The sequence below is a fragment of the Vigna umbellata genome, chromosome 10 (assembly GCF_029865625.1).
Source record: "Vigna umbellata cultivar VRB3 chromosome 10, Vumbellata_1.0, whole genome shotgun sequence".
NCBI lineage: Eukaryota > Viridiplantae > Streptophyta > Magnoliopsida > Fabales > Fabaceae > Vigna > Vigna umbellata.
The window spans coordinates 14,525,030-14,550,778 of NC_142174.1; the positions used below are offsets into that span (position 1 = coordinate 14,525,030).

The 25,749-nt window shown below is 32.8% G+C and overlaps 3 protein-coding genes and 1 pseudogene across 4 annotated transcripts; all 4 read left to right on the forward strand.

Annotated features, from left to right (window-relative positions):
- Window positions 1–3,447: 3,447 nt before the first annotated feature.
- HSF4 (heat shock factor 4) lies at window positions 3,448–5,650 on the forward strand. Its single transcript, XM_047309004.2, has 2 exons — window positions 3,448–3,981; window positions 4,663–5,650. The coding sequence occupies exons 1-2, from the start codon at window positions 3,778–3,780 to the stop codon at window positions 5,311–5,313; spliced, it is 855 nt and encodes a 284-aa protein (XP_047164960.2). The 5' UTR covers window positions 3,448–3,777; the 3' UTR covers window positions 5,314–5,650.
- A 1,251-nt stretch (window positions 5,651–6,901) lies between these two features.
- On the forward strand, window positions 6,902–9,054 carry LOC124834344 (initiation factor 4A-like protein). Its single transcript, XM_088100126.1, has 7 exons — window positions 6,902–7,058; window positions 7,145–7,193; window positions 7,266–7,403; window positions 7,522–7,752; window positions 7,998–8,037; window positions 8,315–8,412; window positions 8,655–9,054. Exons 1-7 carry the CDS (start codon window positions 7,003–7,005, stop codon window positions 8,670–8,672), a joined length of 630 nt encoding a protein of 209 aa, XP_087956252.1. The 5' UTR covers window positions 6,902–7,002; the 3' UTR covers window positions 8,673–9,054.
- A 3,602-nt stretch (window positions 9,055–12,656) lies between these two features.
- LOC124834329 (calmodulin-like protein 30 pseudogene) lies at window positions 12,657–13,643 on the forward strand (annotated as a pseudogene).
- Window positions 13,644–18,764: 5,121 nt separating this feature from the next.
- On the forward strand, window positions 18,765–20,026 carry LOC124834341 (uncharacterized). 2 transcript variants are annotated; one of them, XM_047309009.2, is made up of 2 exons: window positions 18,765–19,517; window positions 19,756–20,026. In XM_047309009.2, exons 1-2 carry the CDS (start codon window positions 18,963–18,965, stop codon window positions 19,804–19,806), a joined length of 606 nt encoding a protein of 201 aa, XP_047164965.1. In that variant the 5' UTR covers window positions 18,765–18,962; the 3' UTR covers window positions 19,807–20,026. The 2 variants fall into 2 exon arrangements, with proteins under 2 accessions (XP_047164965.1, XP_047164964.1); XM_047309008.2 differs by having other exon boundaries at window positions 18,769–19,517; window positions 19,750–20,026.
- The last annotated feature ends 5,723 nt before the right edge of the window (window positions 20,027–25,749 follow it).

The window sequence follows — 25,749 nt, forward strand, 5'->3', positions numbered from 1 at the left end:
GAGATTTACGCACTTAATTCATGATAATTCTATATGCAATTATATTTTGCCACATTGAATTATATTTTCTCTACCTTGAATTAGAAAAATTAGAAAATTCCGTATATTTCTTTAATTAATACCGAGAACACCTGTTTTCTATACATATTTATAGTTTTATCACATGTTCAAAATACCTTTCTTTTCCTTTTAATTTTTGAATAATTTATCTCAATTGTGAATAAACTGAATTAATTGTAATAAATTGAATTCAATGTACATAATTATATTAATTTTTATATGTTTAGTTAATATGATATTTGCTTACTCATTACTTTAAACTGATTCACTATCATTTGAAATTTACATTTTTGGATTTTGAAATAAGTACATGATTTGTTAAATTTGATTTTTTTTTTCTTTGTAATGATTTTTGAAAGTTAAGATAAAATTGTATTTTTGTGTATGATGAGTTTTTGCGGGTTTAACATTTTACTTTTGGTTTGGGCTTTTTTTATAATTGAGTTTAAACCTATAATTGGAGCTTATATTTAGACATATTTGACATTGACAAGAGCTTTATACATAGTATATATTGAACTCTCTAATTTATAACACTTAATTCATTTTTTAATTTTTCAGTGTTAAAAATTCTCTTAACTTTAAAATTTTTCTTTCCATAAGTTTTTTCTTTTTGGATCAGTTGTTCTTCATCGATGAATAATTAAATTTTAAAGTTCAATCCATAGAGTTAGGAATATACAATAATTGAGTTTTGCATGTTTCATTTTTTTAAAAAATTTGTATTTACAATTAATGGTATTAAAGTTGTGTTTATGATTTTTTTTTAATTTAAATTAGAAATGAATTGAATTTTAATTTAATAATTAAATATGAATTCAATTAAATGATATTTTCATTTAATTCATAATTATGAATTAGTTAATTAGTTTTCAATTGAAGTAACTGGACAAATTAAGTATTCAATTTTGGACTAATTTTATATTTCCATTTTATGGTAATTTTTTTTAATATTTTTAATTAGAAATTGATTGAATATTGTTTTAATAATTAAATACATTTAATTTAATAATTAAGAAAATATAATTAATATAATAATTTAATTTTAAGATAAGATTTTATTTTTCAATTTCTATTTGTTGTTTTCATGAAAAATGATTTTTTTTGCTTTAAAGTAATATTATATATATCTTTTACATTATTTTTCAAGATATTGTGTTCTTCAATTTTTTAAATAATTACTTGTTTTTTAATTTTTTGTTTTGTTTTCTATATAATTATTTATTGCTATTTTAAACGTTGTAAATTACTGTTGTGCAATTGAACACATTATTAGCATTTTTTATCTTATTTTAATTATAATTTACTTCAGAAATGAAGATATTTTATGATTTTTTTATCACTTGGACATAATTAATAATAATATACAAGAGATTACCGATTTGAATTCACAAATGTGAATTCAAATATGTGGAATATGACTATTGGTAAAACAAACCTTGAAATGTCAAAGTTTAGAAACATTTTAACATAGTGACGACATTTTTTTTTCTTCTTTTCATTCCAATAATTCAAAATAAAATTATCCTTAATTTTTTATGAATTATTATTGCCTTAAAAAGATAACATGACGGGTAAAACGATATGTTATGATTTAGTTTTTTTTTTTTACACAGAATTATAAGAACCTTTTGGAAAATAAAATATTCTTAGTACGGTTGTATACGGCATCGATTACTAACATTTATAACAGAGTGTGAACTTATTTTAGTCGTAAATTGAGCAGTAGACAATGAGTAATTTGAATGAAACCTATGATATTAAAGCTTTATTAGTTAATGATCATTCATGGGCAATTATCATGGACAATTATCAGGTATTAATAGGTTATATTGCCTTACTCATTACAAATATATGATATTATTATTGGGTTTGATTCCCTTACACTGATAACTAATCAATGGACTTGACTGTCACAAACTCTATAAATAATACAACTGATGTCAGGTACAATCATCTTTTACAATCCCAATAAAATATAGATCTCTTTATGAAACATATCTGACTTGAGGGTCAGACTCCTGCAGGCCAACAATCCATTGGAGTGGATCACCTTCTCAGAGATGATTGAAGATCAAAAAAGAGCAGAACAAGGAAGGACGACCGACCCTCAGAACAATTCAATTGAAACATAATGTAATAAATTGTCAAGATTAATCATATCAACACACATCCTAATATACATTTATAATAGGATATTTTCATGACTTTAATTAACTAAAGTTAAGTGGAAAAAAGTTATTCACGAAAGAATTAATAGGACTATTTTTCTCTCTGAGGATACAAACACAGTGTCCTGAAACACAATTTAGAAACAAGGGTATCATCTAAGAAATGTTTGTCTTGTCAAAGTCAAATGCATCATTAACCTAGACTAATTAAGTCCTAAGGTTTATCTTTCTTATTTTGAAACATAAGTGGTTTGAATAAGACTGATAAATGAGATTAGTTAACTTAGGCAATCAGGTATTAATTATACTTAAGTGGAGTTGCTTGAAGAGACAAAAATCCAAGTGTAATTAATTTCAGTGAAAACAAAGGAAAGTGTGGCATGAAGTACATAGTTTAAAATGTGTTAATTATTTAGTGTGAAAACTACATGGGAGGAATTTGTGAGGAAAGAACATAAAAGTCCAAATAAAGTAAGAGGACAAATAAAAGGCATATGTGTGTTTGTATCGCATTAGTCTTCTTTTTCTTCCATTGTCAATAGTTCATTATATATTTGTTGGGCGGTCATAACAGGAAGAAAAGGTCTAACAAAAAAAATGGACAAAGTGGATGGGGCGACCAATTGATGAAACATGACAAGTTAATCATAACAACATTAGTAATAATAATAATTAAAATATCAATAACGATGAATGCAGAGTTAGGTGAGAGCAGAGAGAAAGCCCTCTTTCCCACTTGCCTTTACCCTCCAATCAAAAATAAATACAAATATAAAATTAACTCTACCGAATATAATATTTTTTAAATTAATTAATTTTTGTAATTTTTACAAATATTTACACCGTCTATTAAAACAATATATTTTATGTCATGATAAGCAATAACTAAGATGGAAAAGTTTTCAAGCATGTAAGCGTATTAGAAAGTTCAGTTTAGAAAATGTAGGAAGTGAAAACGCAATTTGCACGAGAGAAAGCCAAAGACGACCCTTGTGAAAAGCGTGTGTGATAATGCTTCTCTTCTGCTGCCTCCTTATCCAATCCACTGTTGTGTAAAGCAAAGTTTTCTTCCCTGTTATTGCGTACGTGTGGATTGAGTTTTGGTTTGGTCCAAAATAAACATTGCCATTTTCTTTTATCCGTGTAAGTTTCTAAAAAATTCTAGAACCCACACGTCACATGGGTTGGAATATGTTTGGTTCCGTATTATTTAAGAGTCTCTCTCGTCCTAGAATCCTCGAGGAGGAGAATAACAAAAGTATTCACGGTACTTTATCCTTTTGTGTCGTGAAATTATGGTAATTGATTTTCAGATTTTGACTCATGGATTCTGATCATTCCAGAAAACCTTCCAAAAACTTCCTTCACTCTCGCTTTTTCCTTTCTGGCTTTTATTGCTGGGATTGGGAGTTTTTGACAGCTCTCCTCCTTTTCAGTTCTTCCTCCTAAATAAGTTCCCTCTCACTCTATTTTTTTTTCTGTCTCTCTCTATACTTTTTTTTATTTAGAATAATTGTAATAAGAAGAGATTTGTGAGGGTGAAATCATGTCGCAACGATCTGTGCCGGCACCGTTTTTGACGAAGACGTATGAGTTGGTGGATGATCCAGGGACGAACGAGGTGATATCGTGGAGTGACAGTGGGAACACATTTGTTGTGTGGAAACATGCGGAATTTGCCAAGGATTTGCTTCCTAAATGTTTCAAGCACAATAACTTCTCCAGTTTTGTTCGCCAGCTCAACACCTACGTATGTTTCTTCTTTCTTTCTCTCCTTACATCTACTTCCACCTATACCTGTGAGATCATCAATTACTCTGCCCTTTTCTGTGTAAACAGGCAAATCCTAGAAACTAAAAACAGGGATTAAAACTTGCCAGTTAGGAGATAAAGTGGTTTAAATAAATATGGATTACTTTGTTTACCGAGAATGTAGAATTATTTAGTATGATCATATTTTTCATTTCATTTTTTAAGCGATCAATTTTTTTGTATTGATTAAAGAAACTTTATCGGGTTTTTCATTCATTTAAATGATTAAAATAAAAATATACAAATATTTTTTAATAAGTGGTTGTGTGATCGTTATTGAAAGTTTAATACTAATTATTCAGACATTTGAATTAAAAAAATGGTTTTCTACTAAGTTCTTACTAATTTCTACTATATTCGAAAACATTTGGAGTGCAACATTTAGCCTGCAAAAAATCTTGAGTTAAATTGATATCTAAGTATGGTATACTTTATCCGATATATGATAGGGAAGAGCAAATTTAATGAGCTTGAAATGTATAATTATTCTGGGAAAAAGGGAAATGAAAACATCAATCAATAAATATGATTACCATTTATTATTATTAATAATGATGATGATTATTAACAGCCAATCATTAAAAATAATAATAACAAATCGGCGATTTTGAGATTGCAGGGATTCCGAAAGATTGTGCCAGATAAATGGGAATTCGCAAACGAACATTTCAAGCGAGGGCACAAGGAGCTTCTCTGCGACATTAAACGCCGCAAGACCGTGCCGCAATTGCATGCGCTTCCACCGGAGGCCGGAAAATCCAGCGGGGGTGGTAGCTCTCCGTTAAACTCCGGCGGTGGAGATGACGCTGGGTCCACCTCTACCTCGTCGTCCTCCTCCGGTTCGAAGAACACGGGGTTGGTGGAAACAAACACAACAGCTTCTCATGAGTTATCGAGCGAGAACCAGAAACTGAAGAAGGATAACGAAACGCTGAGTTGCGAGCTGGCACGTGCGAGGAAGCAGTGCGATGAGCTCGTTGCTTTTCTCAAGAACCGTCTGATGGTGGGTCCTGATCAGATAGATCGCATCATGCGGCAAGGAAGTTGCGGATCTGAGAAGGCGGTAGGTGAAGAAGGTGGTGGGGAGTGTTTGAAACTGTTTGGTGTTTGGTTGAAAGAGGATACACTAGCAGACAAAAGAAACAACAACCACAAGAGAGCGCGCGAAGACCAAATGGGCTTCGGTGGGCCTCGCCTCAAGGAGTCCAAGCCCGTTGTTGACTTTGAACCTATAAATCTCATCATGACTAGCAATAAGGTTTGCAACTGACCAATCAACGAACAAAGAACAATTTGATTTTTTCCTTTTAGGTAATTAAGGAAGGAATAGGATAATGAAAAAGTAAAAGGCTGAGCGATAATTATGTTTGGGTAAAAAGACCAAATGCGACAGCCTCTGCTCTACTTCCTCCACGTGTCTAGGTTGTGTTATTATTTTAATTTAATTTTAAATTTAATGATGTATATACCTAGGTCAATCCTTGTATGATTGGAAAGCACAGTACCATATATGTTTTTATTTTTTTATGTAAGGCATTCTGTAGCTTGGTTGATGTTAACGATTATGTTTGGATTCTGTAAATATTATTGGGTTTACTTTCACTTCACTTGGTGAAACTATCGACAAACTAAATGCAAAAGTACAAGACACCGCCGTATGTGAACATTGAAATGCAGATTCAGATGAAGACTGGTCAAAAAGAATAGTATTCCCTTCCTAAAATTAAACACGTTGATTCTGTGAGAGAAAGGTTGCACTAAATAATAAGTCATGTACTTGAGTAGTGAATTTTGTTCATCCTCGTTATAAAGTTTAGGTTGTCATCAAATTTTAAGCCACGTATATACTTCAACTTCAATTTTAACATTCCTAAAATTTAATTGTTAGAATTAACATATTCATTTTGCGTTAAAAAAAGTAATTTAAGGAAAAAAAACATAAAAAAAAATGATTGCCGTGAAGACATTTTTAAAACTTGAATAACAAAAGAAATAATAATAAAAAAGTTTAATACATAATTTTGGTCCCTACTTTTAGGGTTTGGTTCAAAATAATCATATCTTTTAAGAAAGTTCAGTAAAATTTCATATTTCTTTAAAAAATGTTCGTTAAAAACATAACGGTGCAAATGCCATGTCATCATCACATTTCCAGACAAACCCTAATTTTTCTCCAAGAAACTCTAGCCGCCGCACCATCTAGTGCCGTCATCGCCATCCTCGCTGGTAGTCGTTCTCTCCAACACATCACACGCCACCACCAAAACGTCTTCTCCCTTTTGTCGCACCTTCATCACCTTCGCATCTCACCTTCGTTCTCGCGCCACCATCCAACGCGATCCCTTTCTATGTCTCGACCACCAGTCTTCACCATTTTCACCCTCGCACCAGCCAAATCGTCATCGCGTCGGCAGCACTGCCGTCCAATCTCCACCATAGAATCGTCCACCACTATCCACCAGCCAAATCGCCAGCTGCTGCAGATCGGGAATCGCCACTCTTCTCCACAACTAATCGCGCTGCTGCTTGCCTCCACCTGTAACCACAATCAGACCTGCAAGCAAATTGTGGAGACCTAATGTTTCTCGTCGCATAACTTTGGTGGTGGCGTGTGATGCGTTGAAGAGGACGGCTACCGACGATGATGACAGTGACGATGCTGGATGGTATGACGGCTAAGGTTTCTTCGGAAAAGAATTAAGTTTATCTGGAGATAATAATGATAACGTGATAAAGATTTTTTTTTAAATTAAAAAATCATTTAAATGTATCTATTAACGTGTGTGACGTGTTTACGATATTTGGAACTGTATGATACCAAAACATTTTTTAACAAACATGGGTGTTAGTTAACTTTTTTTTTTCTAAAAGGAAGGATTACTCTTAAACCTAACAAAAACATTAAAAGCGTGGAAGAGAAAGAGAGTGCAGGGTGAAGAAGCATCTCCTCTCCTCTACTATGGCGATGGACAGCGTTTACGGTTCGTCTCCGCCGTTTCAGACGGCACCGTTTGGGTACTCTTCTTTCCATTCTCCTGCCCGTTTCCCCTTTAACTTCCATTTAACATTCATACACATTCTCCCCTCTCCTTCATTTTCAGCCACCCGCGTCATTTTTACCTCGCAGTTGACAGGCTCCACTTCAAAATGGTATTCTCTCTCTCTCTCATTTTCAAATTTTGTTCGGATTTTTTATTATCTAAAACGATCGACATATCGCAGCAAACGGTAATCGAACTTGTGGATCTGGTGGCTCGACGTCCATCCTTGCCCATCGTGGTCTGTTGCAGCACGCGCGACGATCTCGACTCTCTCTGCTCCTCTCTCTCCACTCTCCCCTTCGTTTCCTCCTCTGCTCTGGTCTCTCTCCTATTTTCCCATCATCAACTCATTCACTTCCTCCCAATTCCCACGCGCTACACTAAATTTTTCTCCTAATTCGCTCTTGTATCCTCCGCTTCCCTTTTCCGCATGTCAGTATAGTGATCTCGCTGAAGATGAACGCGCTTCTCTTTTAGAGAAATTTCGACAGGTAACAGCACGGTGGAGCCAGTCGAATCACGGTGGAGCGCCGGACGAGGATGATATTGGGAAAGACGAGAGATCTCACATGATCATTGTAACAGACGCCTGCCTCCCTCTCCTTTCTTCTGGCGAACTTCCCTTGAATGCTCATCTTCTCATTAACTACGAGTTACCGGCAAAGAAGGTTTTCCTCTTCTCTCTCTTCCTCTCTCTCCCTCTCTCTCTCTCTCTCTCTCTCTCTCTCTCTCTCTCTCTTTACTACACATTTTAATTTATGCAGCTAATATTCAACATCGCTGTCTGCATTCGTATGTGTCATGTTTACTACCAGAAGAATGCAGATTTAGTTGTTTATGTATTGTGAAATTGGGTACCTGAGTATCTGTATCGTCTCTCTTATGTTCCTCGTTATTTTTGTGTTTCCTGCAGGAGACATACGCTAGGCGATTGGCAACTTGTTTAACAGCCGGTCCTTTCTTTATGGCCTACTTCTGCACTTTTTTTAAGTTGGCCAAAACATAGATACAGTTCCTTAGATGCTATCTGTTCTATTTCCTTGTCAAAATTGAAGTTTTATCTCGAAATTTTGTTTAATCCTTTAGAGTAAGCCTTTATTATCGAGCTGAGTTTTCAATTTTGACTGAAACCAACACAAATAAGAGCTAAGGAACTGTACTTAACTTTTGTCCAAGTATGTGATAGTTTGTAGTTTTGTATTGCTGCTAACATTCCTGAGTAATGTGCAGACGGGATTGTTATTAATATGGTAGTTGGTGGGGAAGTGGTGACTCTAAAAAGTATTGAAGAGAGCAGCAATATTGTCATGCAAGAGATGCCTATGCGAGTAAGTTTTCCTTCTAACTATGGGAAGATCACATGACAGTCATCTCACTCTGATTTTGTTGAAGTATATTCATACCTATTAGTTTTTTTTCAGAGCAAGAAATTCTGTCTTATACGTTGTTGGTTGAAACACTCTTTTGTGTTTTCCTATTGGTCCTCCTGTCCAGTTAGTTTAAAACTATTGTATAAACTTCTTTTTGGTTCCTCAATGGTCTTATAATTACATATCTTATAACATTGCAGATTCTTGACATTTTATGAAGATCTTTAGTCTTTGCTCTTTCTTGAAGAAAGCAAAGTTTGATCGCTTGCATTCCTGAATGTTTGAAGACATGAGGCTCGCTCATTTCTTCGAATATTCTGAGAGTGGTCACTAGCCAGTGCTGCAAAAAAAATACTGATTTTTTATTAGTATTTTGGATGTGTAGATTTTCATTCTAGATTACATCTTTTATATTTAAAATTAGAACACAGAAATTTGATAGAAATGACACTTTTTAATCATCTCTTTTCTCGGAGATATAATTGTAATATATACTTTAACATGATAAAAGTGGTATTTGAGGGGAGGAAGCACTTGAGACTCAGTTTTCTCTCCATCTCTCTCTCTCGGAAAGATGAATGGAAATAACTTTTGTGGTTATATCTTCGGGAGAAATTTAAGAATGAGGCGAAATGCTAAACACGAGGTAAAATGCCCAACGTGTAGAAGGAAACTTATCATTTGACAACTAAGCACTGATCATGCTGACATGGCGTATTTGTGGTGCATGTATCGCAATGTAGACAGTGGAACACTCACATTAACACGTAGACTATGCCAAGGAAAAATTTACTAGTTGAAGTGCCGTGAAATTTTACAGTGCCATTTATGTGCTTAGTTTTTGCCAAAAATAAGAGGCCTTTTATAGCATAAAAGTGCCTGAAATATAGGCCTTGTATTTGTCCTGACCATTGCTTGGGAAAACACTGAAGCAATAGAAACACAGACAGATTCAAGAAGTGTGCTAATACTGTGTACAGTTTTCGATGAGATCACCCTGCTAATGAGCTAATTAGCCTAGCTCTTGCAGGGTAGGGGTGTGCGATTTTCAATTAGGCTTCCACGAATTTGGACAATTTCTTGTGGGAGGTTGAAGATTCTGCACTAATTAGTGATATGACCAAGTTTAATATAAAAGTGAGTGATAATATTCAATTTATAAATCGGTTTTATAGGAACGACAATACAATGCTAAATTCTAAAAGTAATATCGAAAATTATTCTATTCGAGCTTGTTAGGTTCTCTATTGTTAGAGGATTTGTAAACATTTAGTCCTATCAACTTTATGTCTATCAGACTTTGCTAGCTTAACTATTAGATCATTTGTAAATATTTATTCCTACGTTATGTCTGATATGTCTAGTTATTAAGTGAGGAGCATCTGCAGGTGATCTTAAATTGATTAGTAAAATAATCAAATTAAAGTTTGCAGGTGACTTTGGACCCCACGTAAACCAAAATAGGAAGAAAAGTAATTTTCCAAGCAAAGAAACATGAGGGGCATTTTTATGCATTAGAAATGAAAACCAATGTACGAGGTTGATTTTCTGAAGCACCTTTTTGACATGGAGTCTGTACTCTGGCTAAAATTCTAACCGCACAGCTTTCCTGTGCATAAAACATGAAAGGGACACAAATTGTCCCGTTGATGAAGTTAGGCAGTGACAGTCATCTTAAAAAACATCATAAATCGTAATAGTATAGTGAAACGTCTTGGTGAAAGGTCCAGGCAGTGACGTTCATGTCATACAAACAAGCACTTGAACAGAATATTTGAAGAAGATAAAAGATTGAGAAGACATTTCTTGACTGTTTCTGTTTGTAAATTTGTAAAACGTTTCTTTTGGAAACAATTTTCGAAATTTATTAGATTTTATTTCTTTTAATTTTGTACAAATAAAGTTTTAAACTTTTGTTTGAAAAAATAATTATTTTATTTTATTTTTCCTTCATCTAAACTGCATTTGTGCTTGTTCGTAATATCACCCGACATTACTACTTTAATCAATAACTGAAGCCATCAATCTGTTCCTATCATGCAAGATTTTAATAAATAAGCACTAATCGATGGATGGTGTCGTGAGGGTATTTAATAGCAGGCAACTCTGGGCGGCAACATAAACTCTGTCCCTTATTATGTAGGATACCCATAACTGTTTTGGATGAGCTTTGCTTTGAAATATGTGTTCATGGGCCACTTGATGGGCTTGCTGTAGCCCGAACAGCATGCCTGGTACATGTAAACTGTAATGGTCATTTCTTTCTGCACCCTCACAGTTTCTATGTGCAGCCCCATAAAATGGTAAAAAACCAAATTGCCCCCTTGCCATCACCACCTTGTCAGCGTCACTCTTATCCATGTGCCGTGTCATGAATAGATTTAAGGAAGAAAGCCTTTAATTCTGTAAAATCTGAAAGATTTTTTTTTCACAAAAACCGTTTAAATTGTAATCTCAAAGAAACTTTTGGATTACATAATCTAGAAATTAAAATATTTTAAGATTGTGCAGCTCGTAAGTTTTTTTTTTCATGAAAGAAAATGGTAATTCAAAAGTTTTTTTTTAAAGGTTTAATCCTTCAAAATGATCCTCATATTTGTATGAGAATCTTAGTTGGGTCCTCGTATTTGAAACTGTCTCAATTGGGTCATAATATTTGTAAAATTGAGTCAATTTTATCCTATCCGTTAAGTTGTCCCAAACGGCGTTAACTTGAGCTGAGGTGTAAATTTTTTATGGCGTGACATTGTGCATTTAATTGAATGGGTGATATGTTTTAATTTAAAGGATCCCTCACATCCAAAGTGTTTTATCTTCGTCTTGGGGAAGAAGAGGTTCTCTAAGCACTATGCAGCATCAACGATGCTTCCTCTTCCTCCGCTTTCAGCGACTCCAATAGTGACAGATATGGCATTGCTCAGTGGGTTTTCTAAGAATTTGCTCACATTGTTCTTGGACAAGGAGGGAGAGCTAAACTTCGTAGAATCCTTCATTTCTCTACTCTTTTTTTTTTTGCCTTCTCAATCTTTTACAATGCTGTCTTTGGACAAACACTCACGTAGGAGAAGAGGAGTTCGACAAACGCCAATGGCGACGTTTTTTACTTTGAGAGGGAGAAAGGGTGTGTGTCTCGGGAGTGAGGGTTTGAGGGTGGGAGTGGGAAGGAAGCAGCTTGGGCGGAGGAGCAGAAGAGGTGAAAGGTAATCAGTGGTTGGAGGGAAGAAGAAGTACCGTCGCCACGTGGATTTGGTGATCCTAAAATACATGACTCATTCAATTTAATGCATAATGTCACGCTATAAAAAAAATACAGTTCAGCTCAAGTTAACGGGCGTTTGGGACAACTTAATGGATAGGGTAAAATTGGCTCAATTTTGCAAATATTATGACCCAATTGGGACAATTTCAAATATGAGGATCCAACTGAGATTTTCATACAAATATGAGGACCATTCGAGAGTTTAAACTTTTTTTAATTATACAATTTAAAAGTAAAAAATTTCGAGAGATATTGTTGAAATAAACTGAAAATGAAAATATCATATGGTCTTCGCAATTACCTAGGATAAGGTTTGTGTCATGATCAGTTATACTAAATTAAACGCTCCTCTATCCATGAATGAATAGGAAGAAGACATTGTTCGATTAAGAATTGTGAGGGATCAGTTTAAAACTATGACAGATATTAGGTCTCTTCATGGCCTTATATTTCTCTGCCACTTGTTATTGTCATTGTCATGTTTTTTCTTTGATGCTTGCATCTATACAACTCGTGGCTCAACTAAAATTGAGTTAATATATACTCAAGAAAGTTTTCAATTGCAAATAGTTGAGTGGTAAGGAGAATATATGGGCGAGCTTCAGATGAGTGTCATCATCCAGTGTGAACTTCATACGAATGAAATAAAAAAATTGCATATACATTAAAAATTTACGTAACGGGAATGAATCTCTCCAATCATCAAGTCGAAAAGAAAGAAAGGTTCATGTACATCATCACAAATATTAACAAGTGACAAAAGAATAGGATTCGTTCAGCTCTGTATGTGATGAATACACGGTTTTACCAAAAAGATCGAAGGGAATCGTCTAACGTAGATTGCATTTCAACCTAACACAACACCCACCTATGTCAACTCTGACCAATCAAAAAAATATTCTAACTTCACCAAACTAGTGTTCATCAATAAACAGCGTGAGCGTGTGAGGAGAAACAATATTCCTAAAGAATGTAGCATAAAACATATATATCAGCCAGAGTTTAAACTCCGGGCATTGGAATGAGTCTTTATTCAGATTCTACTGCTTTTCTTTGTAAACAATATCTTGAGCCTCGAGGGAATCCAAAGGAGGAAGGTTATCTATATAAATAAACCATGATGCAGTAGCCTTCATAATCATACTAAAGCCTGATATCTGTGTATCTTTTTACCCTGAAACATATACATGTCGAATTTGAGTTTCCTCAAGTTCAACTATAGCTTCTCCTGGAAGCCCTCCTCTTCACGGAATCATTTAGCCCAGAAGAACAGCTTCATTTCAAGACAGAGATCGAATAATGAAGGACAAAGTTTCCAACCAAAAGAAGAGGAAATGAAATGGGTGTTCGAGAAATTTGACACCAACAAAGATGGGAAGATCTCACTTGAAGAATACAAGGCTGCAGCAAGGGCTTTAGATAGGGGCATTGGGGAAGCTGAAGCAGTGAAGGGTTTTAGGGTGATGGACTCTGATGGGGATGGCTTCGTAGACTTCAAAGAGTTCGTGGAGATGGTCAACGGAGAGGGTAGGATTAAAGAAGCGGATATCAAGAATGCTTTTCAATTGTTTGATTTGAACGGTGATGGGAAGATCAGTGCTCAGGAGTTGTCCCAAGTTCTGAAGAGGCTAGGAGAGAGTTGCAGCCTTAGTGCATGCAAAAAAATGGTGAAAGGAGTGGATGGAAATGGAGATGGTTTCATTGACTTGAACGAGTTTACGAGGATGATGATGAGTGGGCAGAAACTAGGCTAAGTGTTCAGTGTTTCTGTCATTCGTGTCTCAAGAAATATTTTCTTTCTTTTCCTTTTCTTAAGTGCTAGTGAGGTTAGAGTAGTTTGTTGGTCCTATGTATGAGATTAACTTAGTAACAGATGTAATGGTTCGTATGTAAATGTATATGGTAAATGTTAATGTTATTTTGTGTTTGATTCTCTGCCCAGTTGTAATCTCACTCGATATGAATCAGATCTTCAACTTCCATTGCAATTAGAAAAAAAAAACTCCTAGAGAGGGTATAGTTATTTATTACCGGGGTTGGAGGTATTATGGGTGGAGCATAAGTCTTGGATAGAGGTTCGTGGGACTTGGATATTTCTGAAATGCACATTTGGCTTTGCACTGTCTAAAGGTGCATGGAGTTTTGGTTGCAGTTTTTGAGGCTTAGAATGAAGGGCCCAAATTTATAAAGAATAGTTTGGAAAAGCATAAGCAAGTGATGAGATTGGTGTTGTGAAGTTATAATTAAAAAAGTTATCTCTGCTTACAGCTGCTCGTGTGAGTTTTGAACTTTGAGAGCATGTATCGCCTGTTGCGGCGTTTTATTCTATCTATGTACAAATCGTGTATACGGAAATTCAAAGGAAACAACTGCATACAGAATCTGCATTTTCATCTTCTACATTTGAAGTTGTTTATCCAGTTTAAAATGATACATTATTATAATTTTTTTTTTGTTGACAATATTTTAATATACTGTTATTTTTTTATTAAGTTTAGAATACATTATAATAATAAATAAATAATGAATAAGTGAAAAAAATTACATTTTATATTAAAATATTGTTAAAAAACCTATATCAAAATATCATTTTTTTAAAAATTTAAATACATCTTTTTTTTTCAAACATCTTTTAAGGATATTTCAAATTTTTAAAGGAAATAATACTTTGGTAATAGATTATAATTCTATTACCTTAAAATACTTGAAAATTGAAAGTGTTCTTTCCCCTTTCCATTGGTGGGTTAAGTGATGCATAATTTGTCTCTCTAAAAAAAGTTAAATTATTTTAGAATAGAAATCTAAAATCATTTCAAATTTTAAAATTGTTATAGTTATTTTTTAATTTTTATTTTTATGTCAGATAATAGAATTCGATTTTATAAAGAACACAAGTCTGTTTTTTTATTAAGGCTAATTTTTCAAATACTTTATATCCTCACTAAAAATATTTGTTTCATTGTATTGCTGTGAATTTATTTATTTTCCTTTACCATTTTCATTGAGAAAGTGAGCATTACTTCATTATTTTTCCTTGTGTTCTCTTCCCTTTTCTTGCCGCTACAACATAAATGTCGTAACACTATATCTTCCCTGACGAGGTTCTGTTTCGTAAGAATTATTTATTAATTCAAGCATTTTATATCGAGGTTCTTCACGGAAGACACATTGTTTCACTTTACCATTGCTTAATATGGTCACTGCCAACGTCATTCCTCTACAATTGCGAAACACGAATTCGTTGTTGCTGCACTCTCTTTCCTTCCTTGCCACGCGAAGGTTGTTCTCATTTCCTCGTCCTGCATTAAAATAATTTCGTATATTATTTTTAATTATTAAATAATTTACAGTCAGTTCTATATTTTAAATTTTCAGACTATTTCTTTTTATTTTATATGTAGACTTTGATTTCTTCAAAAATCGATGAAGAATATGTTTCAATTAAAAATCGAAACTTAAAATTCTATCTTTTTTACATCTATATATGCTTAATTCTTCGACTTAAGAATCAAAGTAAAAATGCAAAAATAATCTTATCAAATATCTTCCACGTACTAGTAAATTTTAGAGAGACATAATTGTTTCCCACTAATTATCCTTTTTACAAAAACAACACATGCATGAAATACTTTTTTTTCAAGAAAATCCTTAATCCATACTCCTAAGTGAGTAATTAATTAGAGACAAATACTATATATTTAACCTTAGACATATTATAAAATAAAGTAAAATAGAGAGAGTCGGAGGATCAAGTTATCCATGATAAATTTAAAAGTTGTTGTGTATTCTCACATTTTAATTTCTTAAAAATAATAAGCAAGGGTATGCTATATTATAATTAATGGCTTGATACATCATATGATTTTTTTTTTCATTTTTTTTATAGCCTGTTCCATAAAATGTATATTGTTTTTAAAGTGCCAAAATCATGATTGGCAAATTGGTAAATTCAATTCCTAGTGAATTTGTAGAGTTTCGTTTTATTTTTTAAACACATCAAAGTAGATAAATGACACGTCCAAATCAATAATGACATTATCAAATTATGAATTAAAGAAAGATCGACACTAGCACATTATCTATTTCTAACACTAATAAATAAAATAAAAATAGAGATAATAAACTATATCCATCAACTTTTCAAATTTGAAAAATGTTTTATATATATCGGACATATTATTGCGAAGTTAGCAAAAAATATAAATGAATATCAGAGCCCCAAAATGTGAGGCTAATTAATGAATAGATTTAGAAGGCGTGACTTGCCCTATTTTAACTTATATCACAGTGCAACTACTGGCTGAAAGAAAGCCTCTTAACAGCATGAGCACTTTTGGAAGGTGTTTTTTCAAATGTAGGTCCATACCTGTCTCCCAAACAATCATTCATTACTCTTCACACATGTCTTTTATATACTATTGCCTCCAACCATGCTCAACAGTACCCATTTTCAATGATCAAACAGTTTGCATGAATTTTACAATCACCTTCCATTCCAAACCATTCTGTGTATATTACAAAAAAACTGTTAAGTTTTCTGAAAATCAAGCATTTTATAAGATAAATAAATAATAAATCCATTTTAGTAAGATTTTGAGTTGAATGTGGTATTATATTTTTTAAGTCTGGTTCAGTTTTCATTGTTGTTGAATTTCTCCAAAGTTTTTATCATTAGAAACTATAGCACGAGGTGGGAATAATTCATCTCTAAGACACTACCAATGAGTTATTTTTTACGTATTAAATGAAATAATCTTCCTGTTATTCAACCAAAATTAGTTTATGTTTAAGAAAAAACTTAGATAAATTGTGCACAAGCAAGTTATTATGAAGAAAATAGACACAAAAGAATGATCTAGCTAGAAATTAGTTCGTTGTTGAGATCTGGCATTGGGAAAGGAGCATAGACATTAAATATAGAAGAAGTTTTTAATGTGAAATTAAGTTAGGTTTAGATGGTATCACAGACAATATAAGATGGAAGTAGTTTTAGAAGTAAATGGAAATGGAAGACCAAAACCGGGATGAGGACAAATTGAACAGCCTTTTAATCTCCAAGAATTTGCCGATTGTGTTTGACTGGTCCATGTTCGAGGGCTTTCATTTGTGGGAATCAGACACATGTCATAACCCCATTAGCAGAATCACTTCAAAAGAACTGAACCACGTGAGTGACAACCTTGTCCTTTGCTGCAGCTTAATTTTTGAAATTTTTTAATAAACTTTTAGTGGTCTGTGTCCTTTCCCTGCATGTTACCAGGCTTTCTTGGTCCTGAAGACTAGTAATTCTACTTCTAAACAATAGTCCAAGAGTTCAAGATTACGACCCCTCTCACCCCTTTCTCTCTCTCTCTACCATTTACAAAACAGATAATGATATTTTGTTATTAGTAACAATTTGTATGATTGATTACATTTGTCGATTCATGGACGCTAGCTGTGTTTGTTTCCTCCCTATGATTCGCATAACAGAAGTTGCAATTAGGATGCAAAGCCATTTGGTGCGTACACAATATAGATTCAACCTCATATATGAATTGGTGCAAGCAACTCATGTACTGGCTAGAGAAAGATATATAGTGATACATCCAACACTTGAATATGACATTACAGTTAAAACTTTGACATCAAATATATATATATATATGTATGTATGTATACACCTTGAACATATTAAAACATCCCCTTGTGGGCTTTGGCTTGGAATAGAGGTTTTGAAGTGAGCAAACTTCACTTATTATGGTTGGACTCATTAAGGAATAATGCTGTTGAAAATGGTTGAGTCTGTTTATCTTTCTTCTGATATATATATATATATTGTGCTGTCTGTTTCATTACACTGGATTTATGTCTGTGCAGCTGCTATCATTTGTAGTTTTTTGTGTACTTTTTATTTGTTTTAGTTAAAACTCGAGTCTTGAACATGTTCCCAAACCAAACCATCTGGGAAAAGTTAACACAACTTGGCTATCCTTTTTAACCAGCACGAATTAAATAAATTGAGTTCAACTCAGAACAAAAGTAAACGAACATTATTCATAACTTATTTTAAGTGATAGATATTATTTATTTGAAGATTTGGATCTAGTAAGTGATGGTACTAAAATGTTGTATCTTCCTCAGCCATGTATGTGTGTTGGCTCTTGAGGATTTAGTGGGTTGAATTTGAATTATAAAATGTGTGTCCTGAAGTTGAATATGATTATGTAATTGAAAGACAATCCGGAGTCACGTGGTCACTTTGATCCGTTAATGTCGCCAGCTCATTCCCTGGCTTTGTTTGATTTTAGAGTCAAAGTTGGGTCAATTATGAGAGATGAAATGTGCATGAATACAGCATATATGCTTGCGCATGCCGGTCCTCTCTGTAACTGTAAGCTGTAACTCTGCCACTGTGCCACTTTGGTGGTGGTGGTGGGAGCCTTCAAACTTTCATACATTCAAAATATTCCAACCATTTAACTCTGCATAATCTCAATATACCCTATTTCTTTAATTAAAAGTTGTTTTCTGTAACTCAAATGATATATAATGCAGGCTTGCTAACTGCTATATATCAACTCTCCTTCTCCATAACCTCTATACTAATTTTGACACCCTTTGAGGAGAACAACAAGCAAGCAAAACCCTTTGTCTATGCATTGGTTGTTATTCAAAAGAAAAGAAAAGGGATAATGGATAAAGCATAATGTATGTTTTGTTTTACTGTGCATTGGATGATGAGATGGCATAGCTAAAAGTGCAAGTTCTTCGAATCTTCCCAAAACTTTGTTTATATTACAACATGAAACACAAGGGATAGGCCTAAAAAGGAGAGCTTTTGCACCAGTTGCAACCAGCCAATGGTGATGGGGTAAAAGGTGAGAAGGAAAATAAATAAACAGTTAAAATACTTAATTTGTTGGCAGTTCCAGGCATTCACAATTCACATGTGTCCAAGAAGAGCAGTGTAAACTGGAGACAGTACAAATCTTGAAGATTGACCGTCATTGAAGGCCAAATTGACATGTCATGACAAAGCATCATGTCAAGGCATGCCATGCATGTAAATAATAGTATTTATTAGCAAAGATAGGAAGAAAAATCCAAAGGAAGATCCCTTCTGTGACACATATAAATACAAACATCTGCTGTAAGTGGGGTTGCAACAGTGTGAAAGAGGGGGTCCCAAGTGGAGTTCATTGTTTCTACTTCTCGCATGCATCCATTTTGTTTTCTTTTTATTTTAGATGCGGTGTTGTGAAATCTGATGGCATGCTTAGACATGTACAACAACTCCGAGCACAAGCGTGATGATAAGCACCACCACCACCACCACCACCACCATCATCAACAACATCATCATCATCAGTGCGCTCCAATGAGCCCTAGAATCTCTTTCTCAAATGATTTTGTGGATGTGCAGCAGGCCATGAAGCAACAAGAACAAAGAGGCTCGAGATCAGACGCGCCTGCAGTGTCCTCTGACTTCGAATTTTCGGTCACAAACTACTCCATGATGAGTGCTGATGAGCTTTTCTTCAAGGGCAGGTTGTTGTCGTACAAGGACAATTGCAACAACCACATGATGCAGCAAAGGGCCACCACCACTCTCAAGGAAGAGCTCCTCATAAATGATGATGAATATGATCAGGGCTTTTCTCTCAGGCCACCCAAGGCCTCCTCAACAAGGTGGAAGGGCCTTTTGGGTCTCCGAAAGACTCACATTGGCTCCAAGAAGCCTCACAAGACTACTGAACCTTCTTCAGAACCAAGGTCTGCATTGCTCAATGAACCTCCTCCCATTAATGTCACTTCTTCTCAGGTCATAAACTAATACCTCTCTCTCTCTCTCTCTCTTTAATTTTATTTATTTCGGTTTTTCTATCTCTAGAGATTTTAGCTTTAACGAACTCATACTGTCATATGATATATAAAACAACAATCTCCACCTATGGGGCTTGCTTTGTTTGTTGTGTTTATTTTGGTTTTTCTTTGATGTAATCACTACCTAGGTGTTTGTCTAATAATTGGCTTTGTTTTTTGGTGTAATCCAGGAACAGCTACATGAAGGAGGCTCAAATGGGGTCGGTGACAGTGTTGAATATTTGTAGAGGAATGGAGTTTCTCTTTTTTTCTCCTTCCTTCTTTGTTTCTTTTTGCCTTTTCTTGCTTTGCTGTCAAGGTGGAAGGAGGAAAAGGGTCGTGTTCTTTTTTGTTTTTCTCTTCATTGGGATGATGAGTTCAGTAAGTTTGTTTGTGTTAGGATTTGGCTGTTTTCTTTTATTCTCTCGTGTAATTTCTCTTGAATGTAGAATTTGCCTATTAGCTGTACATATTATTTGCATCTTGCATTTTCATGTTTCACTGACAAATATTTTCATCCACATTAATTTCCCCTAACCACTACATTTGGCTTATATTTAAGGAAAATAAATTTGATCACTACGAAATAAATGTCCCTTATATCATGAATGCTCGAAAATCTAATGCCAGCAGCCTATAGACTGAGAAAATCACTGTAATAAATGTCTACAAGGGGAAGAGAGAAAAGAAGTGCACTGTATAATGGGATAAAGAGTAAGAAAATAGTGTTATAGAAATGTTACAAATTAAAAATGTTAGAATATATATATATATATATATATATAACTCCAATTTGATTCAGTTATCATTATTGATATTTTGTTTTTTCTTTCTTTCGATTGAAATGGAAACTTTATTTTTACCTGTCGGCGTAGGGGGAATACGTTTTGTAGAATGTACTAGTAGAACAAAAACTGTTGTTCTATAAATTTGCTCCAACAGTGAAGAAAATTCACCAAGTTCTTCGCTAAGTCCTTCTTCACTCTTGAATGAATATGAATTTGGAGAGAATGGTTGAAGAGATGTGAGAGAACTTGGAAGTAAATTTTGTTATTGTTTATTTGAATAGATTCGGATGTAAGTGAGAGTGAATTTAGAAATAAAGTTTCTGATAATTAGTGTAGGATTTGATTGACGTGACAAATTAAAAAAATTTACTCTCATTTATCTCCCAATTCATTCAAATAAACAACAAAAAAAATTTATCTTCAAATCCTTTGTATCACTCTTTCAAAATTCATTTAAATGAACAAAATCAAAATTTATTTAGAGTATGCTGTGCTAAGTGATGCATATATAGAAGAAGAAAGGACAAAAACACTGTTTCTTTAATTTAGTTCCTCACAAGAGTGTTTCCTCCCTCTCCTTTCTATTCACTTCAAAGAAATGCTTTTGTTTGCAGTTTAGTTTTTCATTCACGAGAATTTTTGTAGAAATATATAAAATCATTACTGCTGCAAGATTTTGTTGTGTTTAACTGTAGTTTTTGAGTGTGAAAGAGACATGTGCAATATTCTGCATCTTTTTTCTGAAACAATCAGTTCAAGACTGTCAAAACCCATTTATTATATTATGTTAAATTTTACGTACAAAGAAAAAGTTAAAGTTAAATAACTTTTATCTTAAATAATAGCAACTAATATTGGTATCCAGTTGGAAAACAAAAAATTGATTTAACATGCTATATAATGTGAAAACAACTAATATATTTTTTATAACAGATTTTTTAGCATGCGACAAGAGAAAAATAAAAGCATGAGTTATAAAATTAGATTGTAAAAAGTAGTTTATGAAGAGGGGAAGGTAATTGCAGGGTTTGATTCCTGACTATATCATTAATATAGATACGTTATAAAGTATGTTAAATATACTTTATATACATTCAAAGTCTCAAATAACGTGAGTCACTATTTTATATGAAGAATAATTAGTATTAATATTATGGCTAAAAAAATTGTAGAGGGTAAGGTAAATTTTACATCACTAGCTTTGTTTGGGTTTGAGAAAATGAAAAACGATGAAAAGAAAAAATTTGACTATGAAAACAAGAATGTGATGAGAAATTACCATTAGTCTTCAGAGTAAATTTAAATGAGGGGTTATTCAACATCTTTTATAAAGTAGTTATATTTTGATGTTTGAAGTTTAGTGCGTTATGTTTTAGATATTAATTTTTATTATAGTATTATGTTTTGTAATAATCTTAAAATTAAAATAAGAATAAGATAAATATTAAAAATAAAAATAAAAATAATAATGTAAACTTAAAATTCTCAAGAGGCCTATACTGTTATTTGGTTTTGGGCTTTCTCTTCTTTCTGTACCTTTATGATTTGTACTTGCACGCCTATTCTAATATTGAAAAGACTTAAATATCTTTTTCGCTGAACCATGTTGTTATCTCTGTTTCCATCGTTACTACTGTACAAATTTTTTCTTTTATGGTTAGAATGAAAACGGGTTAAATCCGACACAAATAATATATTTATTTGTTACTTGTCATAATAATAAATCTAACTTGTTATTTGTTTAGTTTTGTTAAATAGTTATTTAAAAAATATCTAATAATTTTTTTAAAACTCTCTGAATATATATAAATACTTTAAAATAAATTATAAATTTTTAAAACAAAATTTAAATAATATTAAAAAATATAAATTAAATTGCAATTTTAATTAAATTTAATACAATAAAATATAATTTTAATTTTAATTTTTTATAAATAATTATAGTTTCGAATACAAATAATATAATACTTAAATCCAATTTACTTATAAGTTAGTAATAAGTTATGTATTATTTATTGTCTGAAAATATCTGTTTGTTTGAAGTATCTATATTCATAATAAATTTTATCTTTGAATACCCATAATCACATTTTTTAGCTATAATCGTTGCATTATGAGAAAAGAGGAATAAGAGGAGAAGTTTATTCTATAATACATTTTATATGTTCTAGAAATCATGTTTCATAACATATCTTATATGTTCCAGAATCTTTTCAAAAGATATCATATATGTTCAAACTTAGTTTAGAAATTCTATTTTGAAAAATTCATTCTAAGATGTAAGTGTTTTGAAAAGTTTGTTTTGAAATTCGTTCTAGAAATTCGAGAAAACTTGGCAAAAGTGACTTTTATGAAAGATAAACTGGATATTTTAAAAATTATGGGGTTGTAATTAGAAATTATGAATGTGCATGAAGAAACGAAAATGATGTTCGTAAAATTCAATTTATTTTGTGCTCTGGTAATGGTTAATGTTTTTTTTTTCTTTTTACTATGGTTAATGTGGTCAAATTCCTCCACCAAGAGCTTAAAATTGAAGAATTTTTTTTTCTCAAATGTGCTCTACAAGATCTAGGAGCCTTGCTATTGGCATAAGAAACTTATTCCGACAAGCTCTTTTCGAATTGCATTTTAGATAATCCGGAAAGTTACTTTTAAAACATATTTCATGTAAGTATGTTTCAGAAAACTTGTTTTGAAAGGTATTATATCTGTTCTGAATAGTTTATTTCAAAAATCTTATTGCTAAATGCATTTCATATGTTCCAAAAATTCTGTTCGGAAAATTTCTTTCACAAAATCTTATTCCAAGAATTCTAGAATGTTTGCCCAGAAAGATAGGGGTAATTTAGGGACATAAGAAAGTTTGGGGTACAGGAAGAAATTTGTGGGGTGCAAGAAGAAGCCCTTATTAGTAATGGACCGTAATATATTGGCGCATTGGCTTGAAAAAAAGCTGTTTATATTTTTTTTCTTGTTTTTAATGAAATTTAAGGAAAAAATATCATTTTATTTTTAATTTCATATTTAAAATTTTTAATTAAAAACACAAGTACGATAAATGTTATTTTCACCAGTTTATAGTATAAATTTGGAAAAACAAAAAAAGTTTAGAAATGGCCTTTTTAATATGAACACAAAGAATCTCATTTGACCCATATTTGAATAGCTAAACATGTTGATCAATGCTATCTACAGTGTGTACACGTAGGAAGAATCTTTTATGAAATTAACCCATTCCTATGATTTAGGTTTGGAAAATGATTAATTTTAATTGTTATTTTTCTTGCATTTACTAAAAAAAGGAAAAGACATGCGAGCATGTTTGATTTGGAAACAAACATAAAATGAATACATTTTTAATTAACTTTTGGATTTATTAAAGTTAAATTGAGGGAATGTTCTGGGTATTAACTCATTAGTTAATAGGATCATAACAGCAAATAAAAATGATAAAAACTATTATTCCTTTGTGGAAGCTTTAAATTCGTTGCATTATAATTAATGCATTCGCGTTGTTTCAAATGAGAAGGTTTCCTCTTTAAGAAAAGTTTCATAATATTTGTAAAGTAAGGAAAAAAGATGCTTTTAAACTATTTAAAATATTAACTTGTCTTTTATAACAAATTTTCATTAAAGAAGGTGTAAAGTTGCAAGACCTATTATCTCTGACACTAATTTGGATCGAAGGCATTTTATAATAGGTAAGAAATGTCACACTGTAGAAAGTGGGTGTGAAGAATAATTAAAGAGCATAAATGGTGAGTCAAAATTACACGTGGGAGCAAAACTAAGAAGAAAAGAAGGAAGCAGAAGTTAAATGAAGTGAAGAATGAATAATACTACATAGATCTACTCTGCCACTTCCCTTCTTTTTTCAACGATAACTTAATCTTGTTAACAACCTTTTTTAATAATATTTTGACAATACACTATATATTATTATTTTATTAATCATTTTAATAATTTTTTATAATATATTATGTGTCACTGTTATTAGTCTGTATATTTAAAATAGATCAATCACAAAATAAAAAAAACATTTTCCTTCTTTAATACCCACGTCATCCTGTTCCTCACACCTACCACCATTCTCTTCATCACTCGTTCAACTCCCACAACCATATTCTGACACTAACATAAACATCATCACCCTCCTCCTCCTCCTCCTCCTCTTCATCTTCATCTTCGTCCTCTCCATCAACTTCATATTCTTCTCCTTATACTTTCACAGACACCTCCCAATTCAATGCTGGTAGGGCCACCAAGCCTAACTCCTCTCTCTTTTCTATGATTCATCATTCTGGTAATTTATTGCCACTTTCCTTTTTCACACTTTTACCTTCAATCTTTCTTTTAGCTTTACCATTTTAACCACACTTTGCGTCTTTACATCCATCGTACTTTCCTTCTCTTATTTCTTACATATGCCTCGTCCTTCCAAAACATATCTATTAAAGACTGTCTTTTGATCCATTCAACTCAAACATAATATATATTAACCCATATGCACTGTCTTCTCTCTCTGCATATACAATAATTGGATCCTATGTCATGAAACTCTAATCTCGCTCCCTTTTCATCGACATTATAAATAATAATGTCAATACAGTGTTGATGCCTGAATTGCACCAAATATTATTACTTGAACCAGCGATTGGTGTTGTCTAGATTGTTATTGTACTGTATCCGGATAGTCGACCGTTTGAGAGGAGTGTCATTCGTACCAATCGATAATTCAGGGATCGCGAGCCAGATGGATGTCATTAATGGCCAATTAATATATTTAATGACTATATCAAAAACAATTATATGGTATTTATGGGTGATTGGTATATTATATTACACAAATATATTGTATTAATGAATAATTAATATAATTAATGGGCTGGACAATTATGAGGCCAATACAATATTAATGTTCAGATAAAATCATCTTATTCCAAATTACTATCAGAATACACAAGGGGCAGTTTTTTCTGACTTAAGTGTTATTTTCCGCAGGATTATCCTGACTGGGAGGACAACTTAAACACTGAACGAACAAAGTGACATAGTGAAGATTATATCTGCAGACAGAAGAAGCTAGGATCGAAAACGGACAACCTCAAATCCCAATTAAACCGAAAAAGTTATGATATAGATGCATTCTCTCGGCATAAATAAAGACACCGAGACAAGAAAATAATTAGTATCCGTGGATTTGTTGAAAAAGTAAATCAGTACTGCTACTAATTTGTGATGTGTTTTTTACGTGCATTGTACCTGAGGTTTCCAACTGTGTTGTTAATTATTGGTTAACACGAACTGCAAGTGTGGATAAGCAATGTTCTATTTCATCTGTGAATTACATTTTGCATCATCCACTTGTCGTGACATGTGTCATATAAAAGAATATCTAGG